Source organism: Opisthocomus hoazin, chromosome 19, assembly GCF_030867145.1.
Source record: "Opisthocomus hoazin isolate bOpiHoa1 chromosome 19, bOpiHoa1.hap1, whole genome shotgun sequence".
Lineage (NCBI taxonomy): Eukaryota > Metazoa > Chordata > Aves > Opisthocomiformes > Opisthocomidae > Opisthocomus > Opisthocomus hoazin.
Window position 1 is genome coordinate 11,807,829 of NC_134432.1, and position 16,574 is coordinate 11,824,402.

General features: G+C 44.6%; 2 protein-coding genes across 3 annotated transcripts; one reads left to right on the forward strand and one right to left on the reverse strand.

The window, feature by feature from the left end:
- Window positions 1-544: 544 nt before the first annotated feature.
- On the forward strand, window positions 545-11,477 carry PHYHD1 (phytanoyl-CoA dioxygenase domain containing 1). Of its 2 annotated transcripts, XM_075439345.1 has the most exons (13): window positions 545-678; window positions 1,933-2,075; window positions 2,505-2,722; window positions 3,561-3,719; window positions 4,269-4,344; window positions 4,476-4,523; window positions 6,128-6,183; window positions 6,369-6,431; window positions 6,533-6,554; window positions 6,923-7,051; window positions 8,620-8,736; window positions 8,899-9,025; window positions 9,217-11,477. In XM_075439345.1, the coding sequence occupies exons 3-13, from the start codon at window positions 2,690-2,692 to the stop codon at window positions 9,260-9,262; spliced, it is 876 nt and encodes a 291-aa protein (XP_075295460.1). In that variant the 5' UTR covers window positions 545-678; window positions 1,933-2,075; window positions 2,505-2,689; the 3' UTR covers window positions 9,263-11,477. The 2 variants fall into 2 exon arrangements, with proteins under 2 accessions (XP_075295460.1, XP_009932759.1); XM_009934457.2 differs by lacking the exons at window positions 545-678; window positions 1,933-2,075 and having other exon boundaries at window positions 2,457-2,722.
- An 85-nt stretch (window positions 11,478-11,562) lies between these two features.
- On the reverse strand, window positions 11,563-16,535 carry DOLK (dolichol kinase). The gene is made up of 2 exons (XM_075439344.1): window positions 16,461-16,535; window positions 11,563-14,091 (listed from the first exon to the last, which is right to left on the reverse strand). Exon 2 carries the CDS (start codon window positions 13,985-13,987, stop codon window positions 12,416-12,418), a length of 1,572 nt encoding a protein of 523 aa, XP_075295459.1. The 5' UTR covers window positions 13,988-14,091; window positions 16,461-16,535; the 3' UTR covers window positions 11,563-12,415.
- Between the last annotated feature and the right edge of the window lie 39 nt (window positions 16,536-16,574).

Below are 16,574 nucleotides of genomic sequence, written 5' to 3' on the forward strand. Positions count from 1 at the left end.
ATGTAAAATTACTTTATTTGTGAGGCTTCTGGTAACTTGAAAGAAAGGCTTGTCAATACAGGGAAAACAAATATATTCAAGTGTCTATGCTATTTTAAATACCAATATACTATTTAATACAATTTAAGTACTCATTATTATCATTGTTGTTCCTGTGCTCCTCATTTCTCTTTAAATACTGTCACTTGTTGCCGATCCTATTGAAAACTTCAGTAGAGGTGATGAGATCTAGCTGAAATTTTTCCTTGCCCAATAACTCCGGCAGCTCCATCAGCGGCAATTTGACCAAGAGTGCTGAGCTGCTTAAACTGGCTCTGGAGAACTGGCAAGCTGGCTTGGCTCCAAATGGTTTCAATAGGAACTCTTACTGAGGAGGAAATTAGGATAATTGTGCCAGTCAAAAAGGCGTTGGAAACACTTGGGCTTTGTCTGCGGCAGGGTTGTCCATGTTCCAGATGTCACTCCTGTACCTTTCATGCAGACATGAGATGGGCTTTGGCAGCCTCCAATGGAATTTGCCAGAAGTGCACTTTTCTTGCAGAGCTAGCAGGAGAAAATGTTGTTTAATAGTCTGAAAAAGAGCTCTCGGAGGGGGAGGAAGGGAAGGAAAAGGGGGCCATTTGCCAGTTTTGTCCAAGCACTTTCTACCTGCCTTATTTAAACTTACTGGAAGAGAAGGTATTTATAAAGATGATATCCTTTGCTGGCTTTTTTGGGGCATTGTGTGGCGGGGGTGGTTTTCCTCTTGCTGAAAAAGTCTTTCTAAGCCTGAAAATAGGAGCACGTCTGGAGTGGCAAAGAAGTGGAAGACTGCTAAGTACAGAGACTCATGACGGCTCCTGTAACCAAGACGGGCTGCCTCTCTTCGTTTACCCAGTCAGTTCTCTTCTGGTACTTTGTGTCGTGTGCTGCGATCTGCTGTTTATAGTGCTCAAAACAATCCATAGGACAGGAAAGCTGTGGTTTACTGTCGTGCGTAGGAACTAAACCAGCTTCTGACATCATCATGTTTGTGTAAGGTGGGGAGCGGAGAAGATGACGTGCTAAATTGCTGAAAAAAGAATGACTGGGAATGAGAAGCACACGGAATCATGAGTGACCTGGGGAACAGAGAGGCTCTGCAGAGTGGCACCCGAGTGTGTGTAAAAAGCATGTTTCTCCAGGATCGCTTCCGTCCAGCGAGGCAGGTCCTTCCGAGATGGACTTGCAGGCAGTAGCTGCAGCAGGGGTGGGGATTCTTTCCCCACTGGTTACACGTCTTCCTTAAATCACTGCAGCTCCTTGAGTTGGTGACAGTCCTTCAACAGGAAGGAGGAACCACTTGATTATTTTTCTGAGTTTTGCAGCACTGGAGGTTGATTGTTTCTCCTCCACGTTTGTAGCCCAGTCATTAAAGTCTCTAGCAAAATTCAGCTTGTGTGTAGAGGAAAGCTTGAAAATAAGCTGTAAATGCTCAAAAAGAGAAAACACTGATTTCCTTCTTCAATTTCTTTTTTCACGAAGAACCAAAACCAAGCTTGAACAAGATGAGGAGGGATTTTTATCCAGGGCGAATTCCCTTACAGAGTAGAGGACTTTTTTTTCTTTTATTCCACACAACATCACTTTTAAGAAGGATTTTCAGTTGCTAGCAAATATATTTGGAAGTAAACCACCTTCCCATGAGCATTTTGCACTCTTTCATTTTTGTAGGTTTTTTTTTTTTTCTGGCTAGGCAAATGATGCATAAAACCGCCCCCAGGATGTTACTTCTTTGTGGAGCACTGCTGGAAAGATGCTTTCTGTGTTTCCTGAAAGAGCCAAACAGGTTTATTTTTTTCTCTCCAGAGAGAAAACCCTCCCCCCACGATCCCTCTGCTCTGGGGGGGATGCGCTGGTGGGGATCGCCACTGCTGGGCTGGCATCTGGTCTTTGCTCTCTTCTGCCTTTTAGATCCAGTTTCTGCGTTTTCTCTCTCTGGTTTGAACCGTGGCTCTGGGTTCACCTATTTACGTGCACGTTTGGAGCTGCAGCAGAGTGAACCGAGCAAGTGAAGGTGGACGTCACCAAAGACCAGCTGTGAATAAAAATGGCAGGTATGTTCTCTGTGAGATTTACCAAAACCTTAGTGAAATCTCTTCAGCTTTAACATCTTTTAGTCTGATGTTTGCCGTCTCCTGGGTTGCTGGAGACCCTTTCAGCTGCTGAAGAGCCAGCAGGACTCGCTGACTGAGCAAAAAGGGCTCTGTAGGAGCCAGAATTGCCACTTTAAATTTGTTTTAAAAACTTTTAGATCTTTTTATCCCGCTTGAAACTTATTTTACCTCCCTTGTCCTATTTTACAACTGTGTTTACCAGCTTAATTGCTCTATTTTTTTAATCTGGGTTATTAATTAAAACAATGATTCCTCCTGGGAGTTAGAGTGAATCAAGTTTTGATTGTACTTGAGCAGAACATTTTTGTGCACTTCATGTTAGCACCAAGAGCCAAAGCAAAACTCTGCAGCCCTAAACGTCCCCGCCAGGAACAAACGGCCAGAGATGAGGAACAGATTTCCTGGAGAGGCAGCTGCGCAAAGGTCCGGCTGCCCAGCGCTTGCTGTTATCGCCTGCTGGGAAAAGGATCACGTGAAGAGGCGGGGAGTCAGCCCCACAGAGCTGGGGTGGCATCGTGGTGTTGCTGGTGGGATCCTGGGAGCTTCTGCCTCTGATGGCGTTTGTAACCCAGCATCAGATCCGAAAGGTAAGGAGCGGCAGGCTGGGGAAGGAGCCCATCTGTGGTGCAGGCAGGTGGTACTGTTTGTAAGATACGGTCACTACTAGTTAACCTGCGATCAAGTCTAGCAAAGATCTGCTTTAGAAACACTTTATATTCTTCTCAGCTTCTTGTATTCCATTCATTTTGAGTGTGTGAGGACCCTGTTGTGGCTACAAACTCTTCCAGAGGGCAACTTGTCCCACAGAGCTCTTGGAGAAATTTCTCTCACGCCCTTCTGTCTCCGCTGCTCAGCTCTCATCCGTGAAGTCAGTCTGCCTGTCAAACGATAATCTCCAGGGTATTCTATATAAAGAAACAGTGGTGCCAACAGGGTTCACTTCATTTTGTAAGGGATTGTGTAGCCAACTGAGAGAAATCACCCAGGGATTTTTCTCTTGGAGAAAGCAATAATTTGCAGCTTGTAAAGGAAACTCATTCTTATTTGAAATCTAGATATGACTGCTCTGATTGTGTTAGCAGGCTTTGTAATTTAATCGTTGCTGGTCACAGATCTTAGATGAGATATCCTTAAGCCACAAAAGCTCTAGCAATGGTATCCTCTCTGTTCTGTGGACTTCGAGATTGAGATCTGTTGTTGTTAACTGTATGGAGTCTGAGCCTGTTAACAAAGTATCTTTTTTATGGTAGAAACCCCTCCTGAAATTAAAAATTAAGAGCAGGTTGTCCAGCTGCAGAGCTGAAGTTGGGATGCTTCTCACACTGAGCTGGGGCACAGCAAAGGGCCAGCACTGTTTTCTCTTGCTTTGAGCTGCCTCCCCCAAGGACTCTGGAGGAGAGCAGTCGCCCCATCTCCCTCTTCCAGTTCCATGAGGATGGCTTCCTCGTCCTGGAGCATTTTTTCACCACAGAGGAGTGTGACAGCATGAGGAATCAGATCCAGAGAATCATAGCAGAGATGGAAGTGCCACCGCACTGCCGCACCGAGTTCTCCACCAAGGAAGAGGAGCAGCTCCAGGCACAGGTACCGAGAGGGGCAGGGCTGTCCCTGTTGGAGCGCTGGAAGGAGAAAGGGAAAAGGCAAATAGCTGCTCAGAATTCAGTGGACGAATGTGACTCTTTCTTCTAACCGAACATAACACTGAGAGGCATTTGCTCTCCAGCTTTCTAGAAATGTTTGGTGGTGGTCTTACCAGAGGGTGAAGGAGGAGCAGGAGGGTGCGTGTGGCTCTGCTGTGCTTCCAGCCCCCACAACTATTGCCGCGGTAGCCACAGGCAGCTCTCACAGATCACTTTGTACTTGTAGGGCAGTCAGAAAATCGGTTATTTTCCAGGCAGTCAGCAAAAGAAGAGCAAGGGTAGCCTCTATGTGAGAGGTGGTTGTAAAGACCTAATCAACGCCAAGAGATTTAGCATTGTGGAAAGCGTTTGTATGAGCGCTTTCTATTGACTGTGTTTTGTTTCTGCTGCGGCTTGATGGGAAAAAGATGCAGGTGAGTATTAACGCTTTGATTGAAGGTTCATTTATGTTTTCACAAGGATGTTATCTTTACTGGGCTCTTATCCCTGGCAGGGTAGCTCGGATTATTTCCTAACCAGTGGAGACAAGATTAGATTCTTCTTTGAGAAAGGCGTTTTGGATGAGAGAGGTAAGCCCTGGCCTGAGTCAGCCCCAGGCAGGTGACAGGCAGAGGCTGAGTGAGGGGTCAGGGGCCAGTTGCCAGCTCTAGGGACGATTCCTGCTTTGCAAACAGTGTTAAATTCTAGTTTTGTTTTGTAGGTAACTTTCTAATTCCAAAGGAGAAATCCATCAGCAAGATTGGCCACGGTATGTTTAAAGGATGGGGTTTTTGAGAGGGATGGACAAAAGGGATGTGGTTTTCAGACATGAGGATTTCTCCAGACCTACTCACTATAAATAATCTTGGCAATCTGAGTTGAAACCTTTCTGAGTAGAGAACATCATCTTCCCTCTTCTGTTGCTTTTCTGTGCCTCCTGGGTGCCACTGCATCAAATATCTCAAACCTCACCCCCTCTTGCCATTGTGGCCGTGCAGCTCCTGTCTTTGCAACCCCAAGCTGTTTTACTCTGGGTTTCTGCATTAAATTCTTCAACTTGATATCTACACATCAGTCTGCTTTTCCCCACGTCGCTCTGTGCCTGTCTCTGCAATTCTCCCCGTGCTGCCCCTCACTCTCCGCTATGAAAGGACTTAAAAATCTTCATTACAATCTTTTCCAAAAAACCCTTCTAGGATGTTTTTCTGCATAGCTCAGAGTCACTGACGTGTGAAAGTTTGGACTTCAGCCATTGTCTCTTTTATGTAAGAGGTTGCTCCAACACATTTACCACCCAAGACTGATCACGTTTAGTACAGATCAGACTGTGTCTCCTGTGTCCCGTGCAGTGGTGGGCTGCCAATGTTGAAGCTGTCCTCCCTCCTTCAGTATCACCAGCACCTTTCCTTTACCCTTACTGGTTTCAGTTTGACCTATTTCCTCTCTCCCAGCTACTGGACTTGTGTTTTGATCCCCTTTGTTTTCAAACAATACACGGAAAATGAGAGCAGGATTCACTGGATTCCAAACACTTGAACTTTGTTCAGATTAAACTTCACTAAACTTGGAAATTCAGTACTGAGAGTTCTCAGTTCTTTGGTTTTCTTAGAAAAACGCTCTCTCCCTCCAAGCCCCCCCCCCATTCTGCTATACTTCAGGTTTTCCCCAGGGGAAGTGAAAACAACTGTAGATGCCTGCTGACTCAGCAGCTTAACAATTCAAACGGCTTCTCTAGACTTATTTGTTTGTGATTACTCCTTTCGGTCAAGTCTGGTTCTCATCCCTTGCTCGGGAGCAGCCCCTGCTGGACCCGGTCACAGTGGATTTGATCACGATGAGATGGAGGCACGATTCCAAGTCGTTGCTTTGCAGTTTGTCAGAGCTGGGCTGTCTGTGTGCAAACAGCTCTGACCTGCAGGCTGTGGCCCTCTGCAAGGGGCACCAAAGATAAGCGCTAGCTCATTTTTGCAGTAATTACTTTTTTGGTAGGTCCTAAGAACTGTGTTTTTGAAGCGTGAATTCCCCTGTGTGTGTAGTGAGTGGTTGTTGTGTTAGCATTTGCACAATATAATGGTTAATCACATAATACTCAATTTTTGTTCACTCTGTTATGCACTGTTTTTTATATAGCTGCATTTTTTGGCTGGTGAGTGATTATATTTTTTGTCTCTAAAGAAGACTGTACAAATCTACAAGTGTCGTGTCACCCTGGGTGTCATAAGCTAAGCCGTGTATATTCGCTTTTGGGAGCGGTGAAAGTTTCTGCCTGGAATTTATCTTGCTTGGCTGCCGTCTCTGCAGCTCATCACTGAGTGCTGCCAAGCTCCCTTCTGTCAATGAAATCGCCAGTCTGAGCCTTTTCTCTCCCCTTAGCTTTACATGCGTATGATCCTGTCTTCAAGCAAATCACCCACTCCTCCAAGGTGCAGGTGAGCTGTTACCGTTTCCTAGAATGGTCTGGGGGAAAAAAGAAATAAATTATGGAGGACTTAATTTTCTGGACTCCCAAGTATAATAATTTTGTTTGTAAAAGGAAATTTAAATATCTTCAAAGAATAGTGCTTTATAGCGTGGAGAAAACAACAAACATAAGTCTTGGAAAGTTTTCTTGCAGGAACTGGGAAGAAAGCTAGGCCTTGAGAGACCAGTAGTTGTGCAAAGCATGTATATCTTCAAGGTACAGTAATTCAAGTCATCTTGTCATTCAAGAAATAAAACTCTGTTAGGTGGGAAGTGGTGAAACTCTTCTCTTCACACATCACCTTTCTTCCCTTGCAGCAACCTGGCATTGGCGGTGAAGGTGAGATTTTTATTATCTCTAGATCACACTGCAGGTAACATTCCTTTAGGAAAGCAGTATTACCAGGAAAAAGGCTCAGAATCAGACTTAAACTTGTGAGTTTTGTGGTCCAAACCTTGTTAAAATTGTTAAAGAGCATCCACCTTTTCCAGAAATGTTTCACATTGTATGCAACTTGAACAAAGAGCTATTTTTATGTTTGCAGCAGGCTGAAAGGTGGTATATTTATGTTAAGATTTAATGTATAAGAGGGATGGGTGGGCAGGGTTGGTCAGGTCAACAAGTCAGGGAGAATGTGCCTGCCGTCCTGCCAGCCGTACTGAATTCCTCAGGCATTAGAAGACCCTAAGGACTGTGTCTCGTTGCAGTGACCCCGCACCAGGATGCCACCTTCCTGCACACAGAGCCCCTGGGCAGAGTCCTGGGTTTCTGGATCGCCCTGGAGGATGCCAGGCAGGAGAACGGCTGCTTGTGGTTCATTCCTGGCTCTCACACCAGTAAGAGTCACGGTAGTTTGGTGCGTGCTGTGAAACCCGCTCCCTCCTCTTGATTAAGGCTGGAGGGTAACACGGACAGTGTTACGATCTCTGGGCCACGCAGGGCCTGCAGAAACACACTACTGTTCTTGTCTGGTGAAAGGATGACTTTGTTTACTACAAGGATCTCTCCCTGTGCTGTTGTCAATTCTACAACCACGTTTTTCAGCAGGTTGTCAACTGCTTCACTTTGCTTGGCCACCAGTCCATCACATGAGTCTAATATAACAATATTTTTAAATAAAAAATAGGCAGTATACATGACTCACACTATATTTAGTTTGAAGTTGATATCTAGCCTAGAAACAAAGAATCCAGGGTACTGGGGCAAAGAAGGACAGTCCTGCTGAATTTTTATTTACTCCAGAATCTGTTAAGGTGAGGCACATTAAAACTGCTCCTGAATCTTTCCTTTTTGCTTCAGTATTATTTCAGAAGCTTCCTCTGCAAGATTCAGACTCTGCCTTGAGATTTAAGACTTTAATGGAAAGAAGGTCTTAAACTACTGGGGCCTTTCTTCTTGCAGTGAAACAAGTCACTGCTCTATGTTGGTGCTCCATCCGCAGTTTTAACTGTACCATTGAACATGTTCATCAAGTCTGATCTAGACTGCAAAGAGTAATAATCCTCCTTTTGCCTTCCAGAGTAAGAATACGCTAAGAAATCACTCTTTTTTATTTTTCTTTTTTTTTTCCCCTATCCACTCACAAAACTTTCTTTTCCAGGTTGCAACCCCTTCACAAAGATCCCCTTTTCTGCTCTGGCTAATAAAACTTTTAGTCCTGACAGCCCTATGTAAGGGCAATAAAAATCCTCTTACACACACACACACAACTGTCAAATATTGGTCTGAATTTCAGCAAAAAAGGAAAGCCTCCAAGTCTATGCACAGATCACTTGGACACCATCCAAGCCATCGGAGAACAGTCAGTGTCCCAGGGGAGCACAGAGGCAAAACCAGACCAGTGCAGAGTCATGTAACGGCTGTCATGACCAATGGCAGTGGCCGTGTGTGTGCAACCACAGCTGGATTACCAGCACATTTTCTGTTTTTCGCTACCTCTAAGGGACGTGAATCAGCTTTGAACTGTTGCTCTCCTAAGCATTCACTTAGTGAGTGTAATCATAGTGCTCTTAAGATTTTAACACACTCATCCTGCATAAATTCTGGAGTCAGTTCACTCTGATTGCAATTTCTGCTCTTATAGAAAGGAGAAATGGACCAAAGGTTGGCTTTGCCAAAGTGTATGACTATTGGTGTTCCTAAAGGGCCTATGTTGCAATGCACAGAAAGAGATGGAAAGGCAAACAAAAGGCAGTTATTTATCAGTTTCTGCCACAGCTGGAAATTCCTAAATCTTTGCTTAATGAAAAACCCCCACCCAAATTACTAAGGAAAAATTGAATATACTGTAATAATAAAGTTCGTATAATTGTCAAGAGAAGCCACAGATACTGTTTCTCTGCTGTACAGAATGTAGCTAGTTGTTTAATCTTTCTGTATGTTTGCTTATTTTGTGGCTTTGTAGGGGGAATTACCCGGAGAATGGTCCGTGCAGCTTCAGGTGCCTCAACATGTGTAGAGTTTGTAGGGTCAGAGCCAGCCTACGACAACAGCCAGTTCATACCTCTGCCTATAAGTAAAGGTACAAACAACCCCCCCGACATGTCTGCTTTACAGCTCAGGAAAAAACAAGGGAGCTAAAATTGTGTTTTAACACTTGCAACTTCCCTTATATTTTTAAAGCTAGCACTCGTGATTTGAAAAAAAAAAAAAAAAAGGCATGATGGATGTTTCTTTCAAACAGGTGGACTCATTCTCATCCACGGTGAAGTCGTCCATAAGAGTGAACTGAACAGCTCGGAGTCTTCTCGCCACGTGTTCACCTTCCATGTGATGGAAGCCAAAGACACCAGCTGGAGCAAAGAGAACTGGTAAGGTCCCATCCTAACGCGCAGCTGAGGAAACCAGAACCTTTTCAATGCAATAGCCAGGATAAACTTTTATTGGTGGTCTTGCATGCCACTCAGATTCTGTCGGTAGTACCTCCGTTGGCATTGATTTCACACCTGCAGAACTGGAATAGCCTCTGAAGTTTTGTTTTTACCTCTTCCTTACTTCCTAGGCTCCAGCCAACTCCTGAACTGCCTTTTCCATCGCTCTACACTTGAAGTTAGTGATTGGCTTCTGGAGTCAATAACTGATCAATATTCCTTTCTGATCGTTTGTTCATGTTCCCTTTAAATACAACTTTCACTAGATCAGCTTGTAAGAATAACTTATCCACTGCCCCAAACAAGGACCCTGGACACAGCTGGATACATCCACATTAGGAGCTTCTACTACAGCACGAGCCCTACTAGTATGAGAATAGTCACCCAGTCCTTTTTAGTAAGGAAACTTCTTCAGTCTTTAGAATAGACAATTAAAGACCATTGCACCTTGACTGGGACAGTTCAGAAGTATTTCTGCTTGCAAACACTCAGTATTTTCTTCTGTCAAGAGCTTGTCTAGCGCATTTCTTGGCTGTGTCAATCCTAGCAAATCAGGTGAACGTGTTGTGTGAAGATGGCTGACTTTTACCCTTAGGTCCCTGCTCTATTGTTTGAATAATAGTGATTAAAAATAATCCTGTTGTGTGCAAAATGAAGTAGGAAGTCTATTTTTATAATCAATCTTATAAGTATTGCTAGAAAACTGTAGCTGAGTGCTTGATCTCTGGGTGTGTTGCTTAAAAGTATTACAGTTCTTAAAGATTCATGTTGAAATTATGAAAACTAAAAACCCCAAACTCCTAACATTTAAATAAAAAAATATAAATTCTCCTTTTCATCTCCCTCATCTTTTCTTTGAGGAAGATATAGTGTGACCTCCTCCCAACAGATGGGGCCAGCGCTAAGTTGTCTGATGACCGCTTTGAACTCTCGATGTTCACAATTGCTACCCCCCAAAACCCCCCCAACAGCAAACCGACTTATAGCAAGGTGAAACCTAAGGAATGTGAAGAAATGTAAGTTGCATCCAAGGCAAGCTCAAGCCTGTATCCTAAACGGAACAGAAACTGTGTGGGTGTACTTTCACTGGCACTGGTGCAGTGGCAACCCTGACATACAAGCCCAGTATCATCAATGCACTAATTACATCGTAGTAACCATAAGACTGCTCAGAGTCCTGGCACAGTGAGCCCCGCTTCTGACTCATCCCTTTCAAAAATATATTACCTGTCTCTGACATTTGTTTGATGTGAGTTATTCAAATTTGGCTTCTTTATGAGACGAAGTTTCCTTTCAGCCCTTTGGACGTTGCTGGGGAATGCAGGATAGGTTCAGCACAGCAAGGAATTCATCGCAGAGGGATGATCAGGTGGCTGTGGCAGTAATTAGGAAACTGGGTAATGGCACCAGCAGTAACCTCGAGTTCAGTTTCTGCAGGCACAGCTGCTGCCCTCCCCTCCCTTCTCTACAGTTTGTTTGAAAGCTGTGAGTGGGGTGGAACGAAAATGACTAACTCTGGTGCTATTTTACGATGTTAGTGGTGAAGGCTGTGGCTTGTGATGGAAGCAGCTGAAGCTTTTTCTGTATCTTGCCATTGGAAGAGTTAATAATTTAGAATAGCACCTTTATGCTGAAGAGTGATAGTCTGTCCTCCAATTACATGCACCACTACCTGCAACGTACAAGAAAATCTAGTTCAAGTGCATAAATAAAAGCAAGAAGCTGGATTGGATTTGCAGGATTTCCTGTTAAATGTGAAGGAAACTCAGTCTAGCACAATCACCGAGTTTGGTTTCCTACAAAGAGTATCTGACAATTCATTGCGTTATTAACCAAAACCAACTCTGGACAATTTTGACATCCTCCTCAGAAGAAGCAGTATCAAACCTCAGGAGCCCTGCCCAGGCAGGGGGTGTAAACTGGGCAACTCTGCTGCTCAGCTGTTCAAGTCCTGCCTTGCTGTGGGGACAAACACAATATCAGATTCTGGGGCCAATTCTGCTGGCTCAGAGAACTTGTTCCACTCCACCCCCAGTCTTAGTCTTACTCCTACGACAGTCCCAGCGCTAGGCTGCAGGACAGTATTGTGTAAGGTAGCTTGGACTTGCACAAAACTGTTCCCAAAAGTGAATAAACCAAGTGTCAGGAGTTAACTCCATCCTGTAAACAACAGTCCTGGGATGCAGATCTTCTGCTTGGACACAGCTCAGGGGAAGGGAAGAGGCAGGGAGGGCACGTGCTAATGTGTTTTGTGGACACTTGGCAAACTGGTGAGAAGACATGGTCAATACAGAAGTGCTTCATACATAAAAATTAGGTGGGTTTTTTTGCCACAAAAGGGTAGTTATAATTTTAATTAAATGGACAGAATTAAATGGCTTTACTCAATTTGTTGATAGAAGCATTTTTATAAATTATTTGATTAAACACCTAGCTGAAAAAATGTGAAAAGTAGAAAACTGCAATAGTATTAAAAAAGTTTATTGACTTTAACAGACTTTCTGCTTTCATGATTGTTGTGTAATTAAGTTGTGACTTTGCTTAGTTTTTTTCCCCTGTATTGAATATTATTCCACGTGAATCTAGAGATTAAAATCTTGAAAAACCTAAAACATTCTTCTTGTTGCATAAACCTTCAGGGCTAAAACAGCAACCCTCTTGTTAGTACTGTTTGGAATAAAGAGTCTCTTACACTCTCATACCTCCCCACCCGCCCTGGGTAAACTCAGCTCTGACAGCTACGGAGTTTGAGGTCGTGTTCATGCAGGGCAGTGCATTAGTATGGCTCCTGTGGATGGTGATGGGATATATCGGGACAGTCGTATTCACTTTGTGTGGATAGTGGCCACCCTTACTGTGAAACATGCTTTAAATGGTGCTTATACAGAAACGAGGAGTTCGCATACGCAGTAATACGAGACGGCAGGGCTCAGTACAGTAAAACAAGTTTTGGTTCTGATGCAATACAGAAGTTGCAAAATCTGACAGGTTTGCTCATTTCTTTTTTTCCCTCACTAACTTACCTCTTTTGCCTCTGAGCACCCAGCAGAGACATAAAATTGGAATTTGTGTTTAATAATCCAATTTACAAGTCCTGTTTGTGTTCTTGTGAGAAAATAAATCAACTCATGCTGCTTTAAACGGAGGCAGGGTAAATACTAAAGCCAAAACTTTTATGTTAAATAGGTCTTTTTCATTTCTGTTTTTAACAATTTTATCTGCTGTACTGTAAACACTGTTTAGATCGCTAGCTTTGAGCTCTCATTACAGTGCATATTCTGTTACCCCGGATCTCTAGAAGGGAAGAAACCTCTGTTCCTGGAAGTGCTTCTAAGCCATAAACAGTATCTGGAGGTAGAGAGGCAACAGCAGATTATCGATTTGGGTGGTATAAGCTTCCAAAAGAGAAACTAAACTCACAGACGCCAGAATCCAGGCATAGCTGGAGTTCAGATTCACACTGCTGTCAAAGATCAGAATAAGAGCCACGGCAATGATCTGAGCAAAAATAGCTGTCATTGTCCCTTCAAAGGTCTTCTTTGTTCCCGGCCATTTGATTTCCCCCATCGTACTGCCAAAAACAGAGGCAATGGTGTCTCCTACCCCTACTGCCAGCACCCCGGCGTAGGGGACCAGTGCTCCTGCCCCAGACAAAGTACCTTTAGGAGCACAAGATCTGGGGAACAACCACACTGGAAGGGACACACCGAGGAGGAGATAAATATGAGTCAAGATTAGAGGCCCACTGTCTCTTTCATCCAAGAAGAGAGACAGCAAATGCCTAAGGGTTTGGCCAAATGGTTTGATCCTGAAGTACCGAATATACTCTAAGAATATAAATACTGCCAGACACAGTACTGCAGCAACATAAAGAAGCTGGCGGTCATAAATTAGTCCAGGAACATAAGTAGCTACAACAATGAAATGGAAATATTTCCTGGTTATAGTCGAGGCCTGGTGTTTTTTAGATTCAGATGATCGCTTAGCATTCTGGTAGAAAACTATGCCACATGCTGAAGCAGCCAAAAAGGTCCAGTATACAAGAAGGTAAACTCTTGTCTGTGTCTGAAACAGAAACTGGAGTAGCCAGAACAAAGGGTTCCTCTGGATCAGTCGGTACAGCCAAGGCATGATGACCCCTAAGCCTAGCACTGCTGTCATCATGTGGAAAAACATGGAGGAGATCCACGTACCCGAATCCATGAAAAGGAAGAGCACAGTGAAAAAAAGCCCAAGAAGAACAACTCCAACAACTGCCACCAAAAGGAAAAAGTCTATGGGATCCCCTCTGCCCTCAATTACATTCAGTGAGCGTTTAATGAGCTGATTGAGAACAAAACTCGTACCTCCGAGAACCAGCAATGCTTCTCCAGGAGTAAAACATCGAGGCAACAAGTACAGCAAGATCATACTGAGGTAGACAAAAATTAGCAGCACTTCTAGGACCTCTATCACTTCTGAAACAGTCAAAGAGTGCTTCATGGTATAGATAATTATACTGCCAGCAACACCAGTAAGTATGCAAGTGTTGGTTGGCACAGGTTTTGTGATGCCAACCGCTATTACAGACAAAAACAGAGCAACCAGCATGCCAGTGGAAGCTACGACTATGCCAAAACGTTCAAAGTACACAATGCCAGCAGACTTGCACCTCTCCTTCATCGCTATCCCCAGCAAGGGGATGACCATGCTCGCTGGCAAGAGGCCGCTGTTGGCTGCCGCACGGAACTGGAACACAGCCCCACCCAGCTGGAGCAGACGGTCCCATTTGAACTGGACATAAAAAGCCTGGATGGCGAGAGCGACGGTGCACCAGGAATACCGGTCCCACACCACGGCGTGCACAAGGAGAACAATGACGAACACGATCAGGGATTCCACCAGCACTGGCTTGTTTAACATGATTCCAGCACGACGTGGCTCAAGCTTAAAAACTTTTCTCCGGAGTCCTGATGTGCTCAGTGCTTGTCCACTAAGAAGAATTCCCTTTCATGCTAATGCACTTCCTATTAAAAAAAAGAGCAAGCAATTAAAGCAACTACTAGGAAAGCTAAAGCTTTCGCATAGCTGTTTTGTTCTTGAGCTCAATTTAAACTGATAGCTGTGTGCTAATTGCTGATGTCCAAATACAGGTGAATAAAAAAAAACCCATCAGTGAGGTAACAGATCAGCCAAAACTGTTCTGCCCCTCTGAGACTCAGAGAAGTCAGCCTGCAGTGACAGGATTGAACTGCTGAGTACCGGGGTATTCAGACACAGTTTTAAATATTTCTGTTGCAGTGTCTCTGAACTGAAATGTGAAGCAAACAAACCATAAATATTCCCAGAAAGCGTCATTGTGATGGTGTGAATTTGAAATATAGTTAATTTAAAAGTGTAAAGGTAATTTTAGAAACTAATTTTGTGTGCTGTTTTCACTGTATTTTTACAGAATGTCCCTCCTTTTACTAAATATTTCTCCTTCCACTGCTGTGCAAACTGCACTATGTACCCCTCTCTTCTGTTACTGGTGTTATGATTGAATGCTTCCACTACTGCAGCAGGTGTTTTATAATGTTACATAGTATTTACAATAGAAGTAGGAAGGAAAACATCACAATAATTAAAAAAATTATCAAATGGCATACTTTATCTAATTTCAATCTATTACCAGAACTGTCAAGATAAGTTGGAAATCTAAGCACAGAAAACTCAAATGAACAGAAATCATTTTGCCTGCAGCCATGACAGGATGGTCACCACATCCTTAGTATCGAGCAGATTAATTTGTTTTGCTTCTACAGCACGGCTGGGTCATATTTGTTACAAAGAGATCTACTTTAAATATGCTTCTACTCCATCTTGACATCTTAGCAACATTCTGTTTAACTCTAGGATATGTTATAGCCATATGATTTAACTATTACACAGCTTCACATGTGAGTAAATGAGTCTGACTTATTCTTCTGTATTTTTAAGAAAGGTATTGGCTTCATTTCTGTTTAACCCATGGCACAGCCTCTTCCCCGTCAGCTATCCTGATTCCCATTTTCCGAGTGAGAAACGCCAATGCCATTATACTGGCATCTCTTATGGGTTCTTTGAAGGTATCAACTTCTGTATTTCTGTTGGCAACAGAATGGCTGATCCAGTTGTGCGTATCCGTGCTGGATAAGATATCGCCAGATGAAACTCTGGATTGCTTCATCCTTTCTGGCCCACCCTTAAGCTGATTAGTAGTAAACGCCTACTAAATTCTGCTCCCTCGGTCTCATTACTAATATCTCCAGTAGCTCCCTCATGGAAGGCTAGAAGTTTATTTAAAGTTCCGGTTTGGGTTTTCATCTGGTGTCAAATGCTGTCACCACATTATAAAGCTGGCAGAGATCTCGGTAGTAACATTACTGGGTAACCATTAAAGTTTGTACTGTCAAAATTCCTTACACTGTGGGTCTGGAGCATTTAGTTATTTATGACTTTGTACTGAAAGTTCTTAATTATTAATAGATTGCTTTTGGGCATCCTTATTTGTATAGCCTGAAATACTTGATCACCAAACCACCTCGTCACATTTACTGTTGCTATACAGCTAGATCAGGCCAAGCATAACCTTTTGCTATCACAATTCATTTTTAAACAGAACAGGAGAAGAATTAATTGTATATTCAACAAAACAGAACCGGCAGGGGCAATATCTGCCTTCACCGATAACGGTCCTTGCTGTTTCTGAGCACAGGGGAGGGGGAAGCTTAAGGCTTATTTGAGCAGAGGCAGGGTAAATACCCCACGCTAGCCAAAGCTGGAAAAAGAGCTTCCGCTCCGCCTGGCAGCTGTGAGGTTGCAGCCCAGCTCCAGTATCCCCGCACGCCGGCTTACCCCCGCAGGCAGCCGGGCTGCAAGGCGAGGAAGGATTTCACCGGGTGAAACCCAAGTCTCCTCCTCTAACGCAGCAGCTTGGAAAGCCGCTGGCCTGTGAGTTTGCAACGCGATCTGTCTCACTGCTGAGTTGTTTCATGTTCTGGTGCCTGCTGCCGTTCCCTTCTCCACACCTGCTCTCGGGTAACGTGAAGCCCCTCAGCACCCCCCTCTGAAGCGGTTTCTGCCCGTTTCGCGCTCGGCATCCCGGCTGCTCTGCGCGGGGAAGCTTCCCCCGAACGTGCTCCCAGACGCCCGGCAGCCCTCGCCTCGCTGCAGCAGCTCTCCCCGCTCCCCCGCCCCTGTTCTTCCGCGCCGCCCTCAGCCGCCGCATCCCGGCGCTCAGCCTTCGCTACAGCGACGGTAAGGCCGCCGGAAGGTCTCGGAGGCTCCGCCCGGGCGAGCCCCGGGTCCCGCCGAAGGGCTGTGGCCTTCCCCGACCGCCCCCCCCCCGCAGCCCAGGGGCCGAGCGCGCACCCACCTCCCGGGAGGCCGCCATCTTGGCGCTGCCGCCTGTCACATGACCCCACCCGCCTGGGGCGGAGCGGCGGCCCCACCACGTGATGCCGGCGCCGGGCGGAGGAGGAGGAGGGGG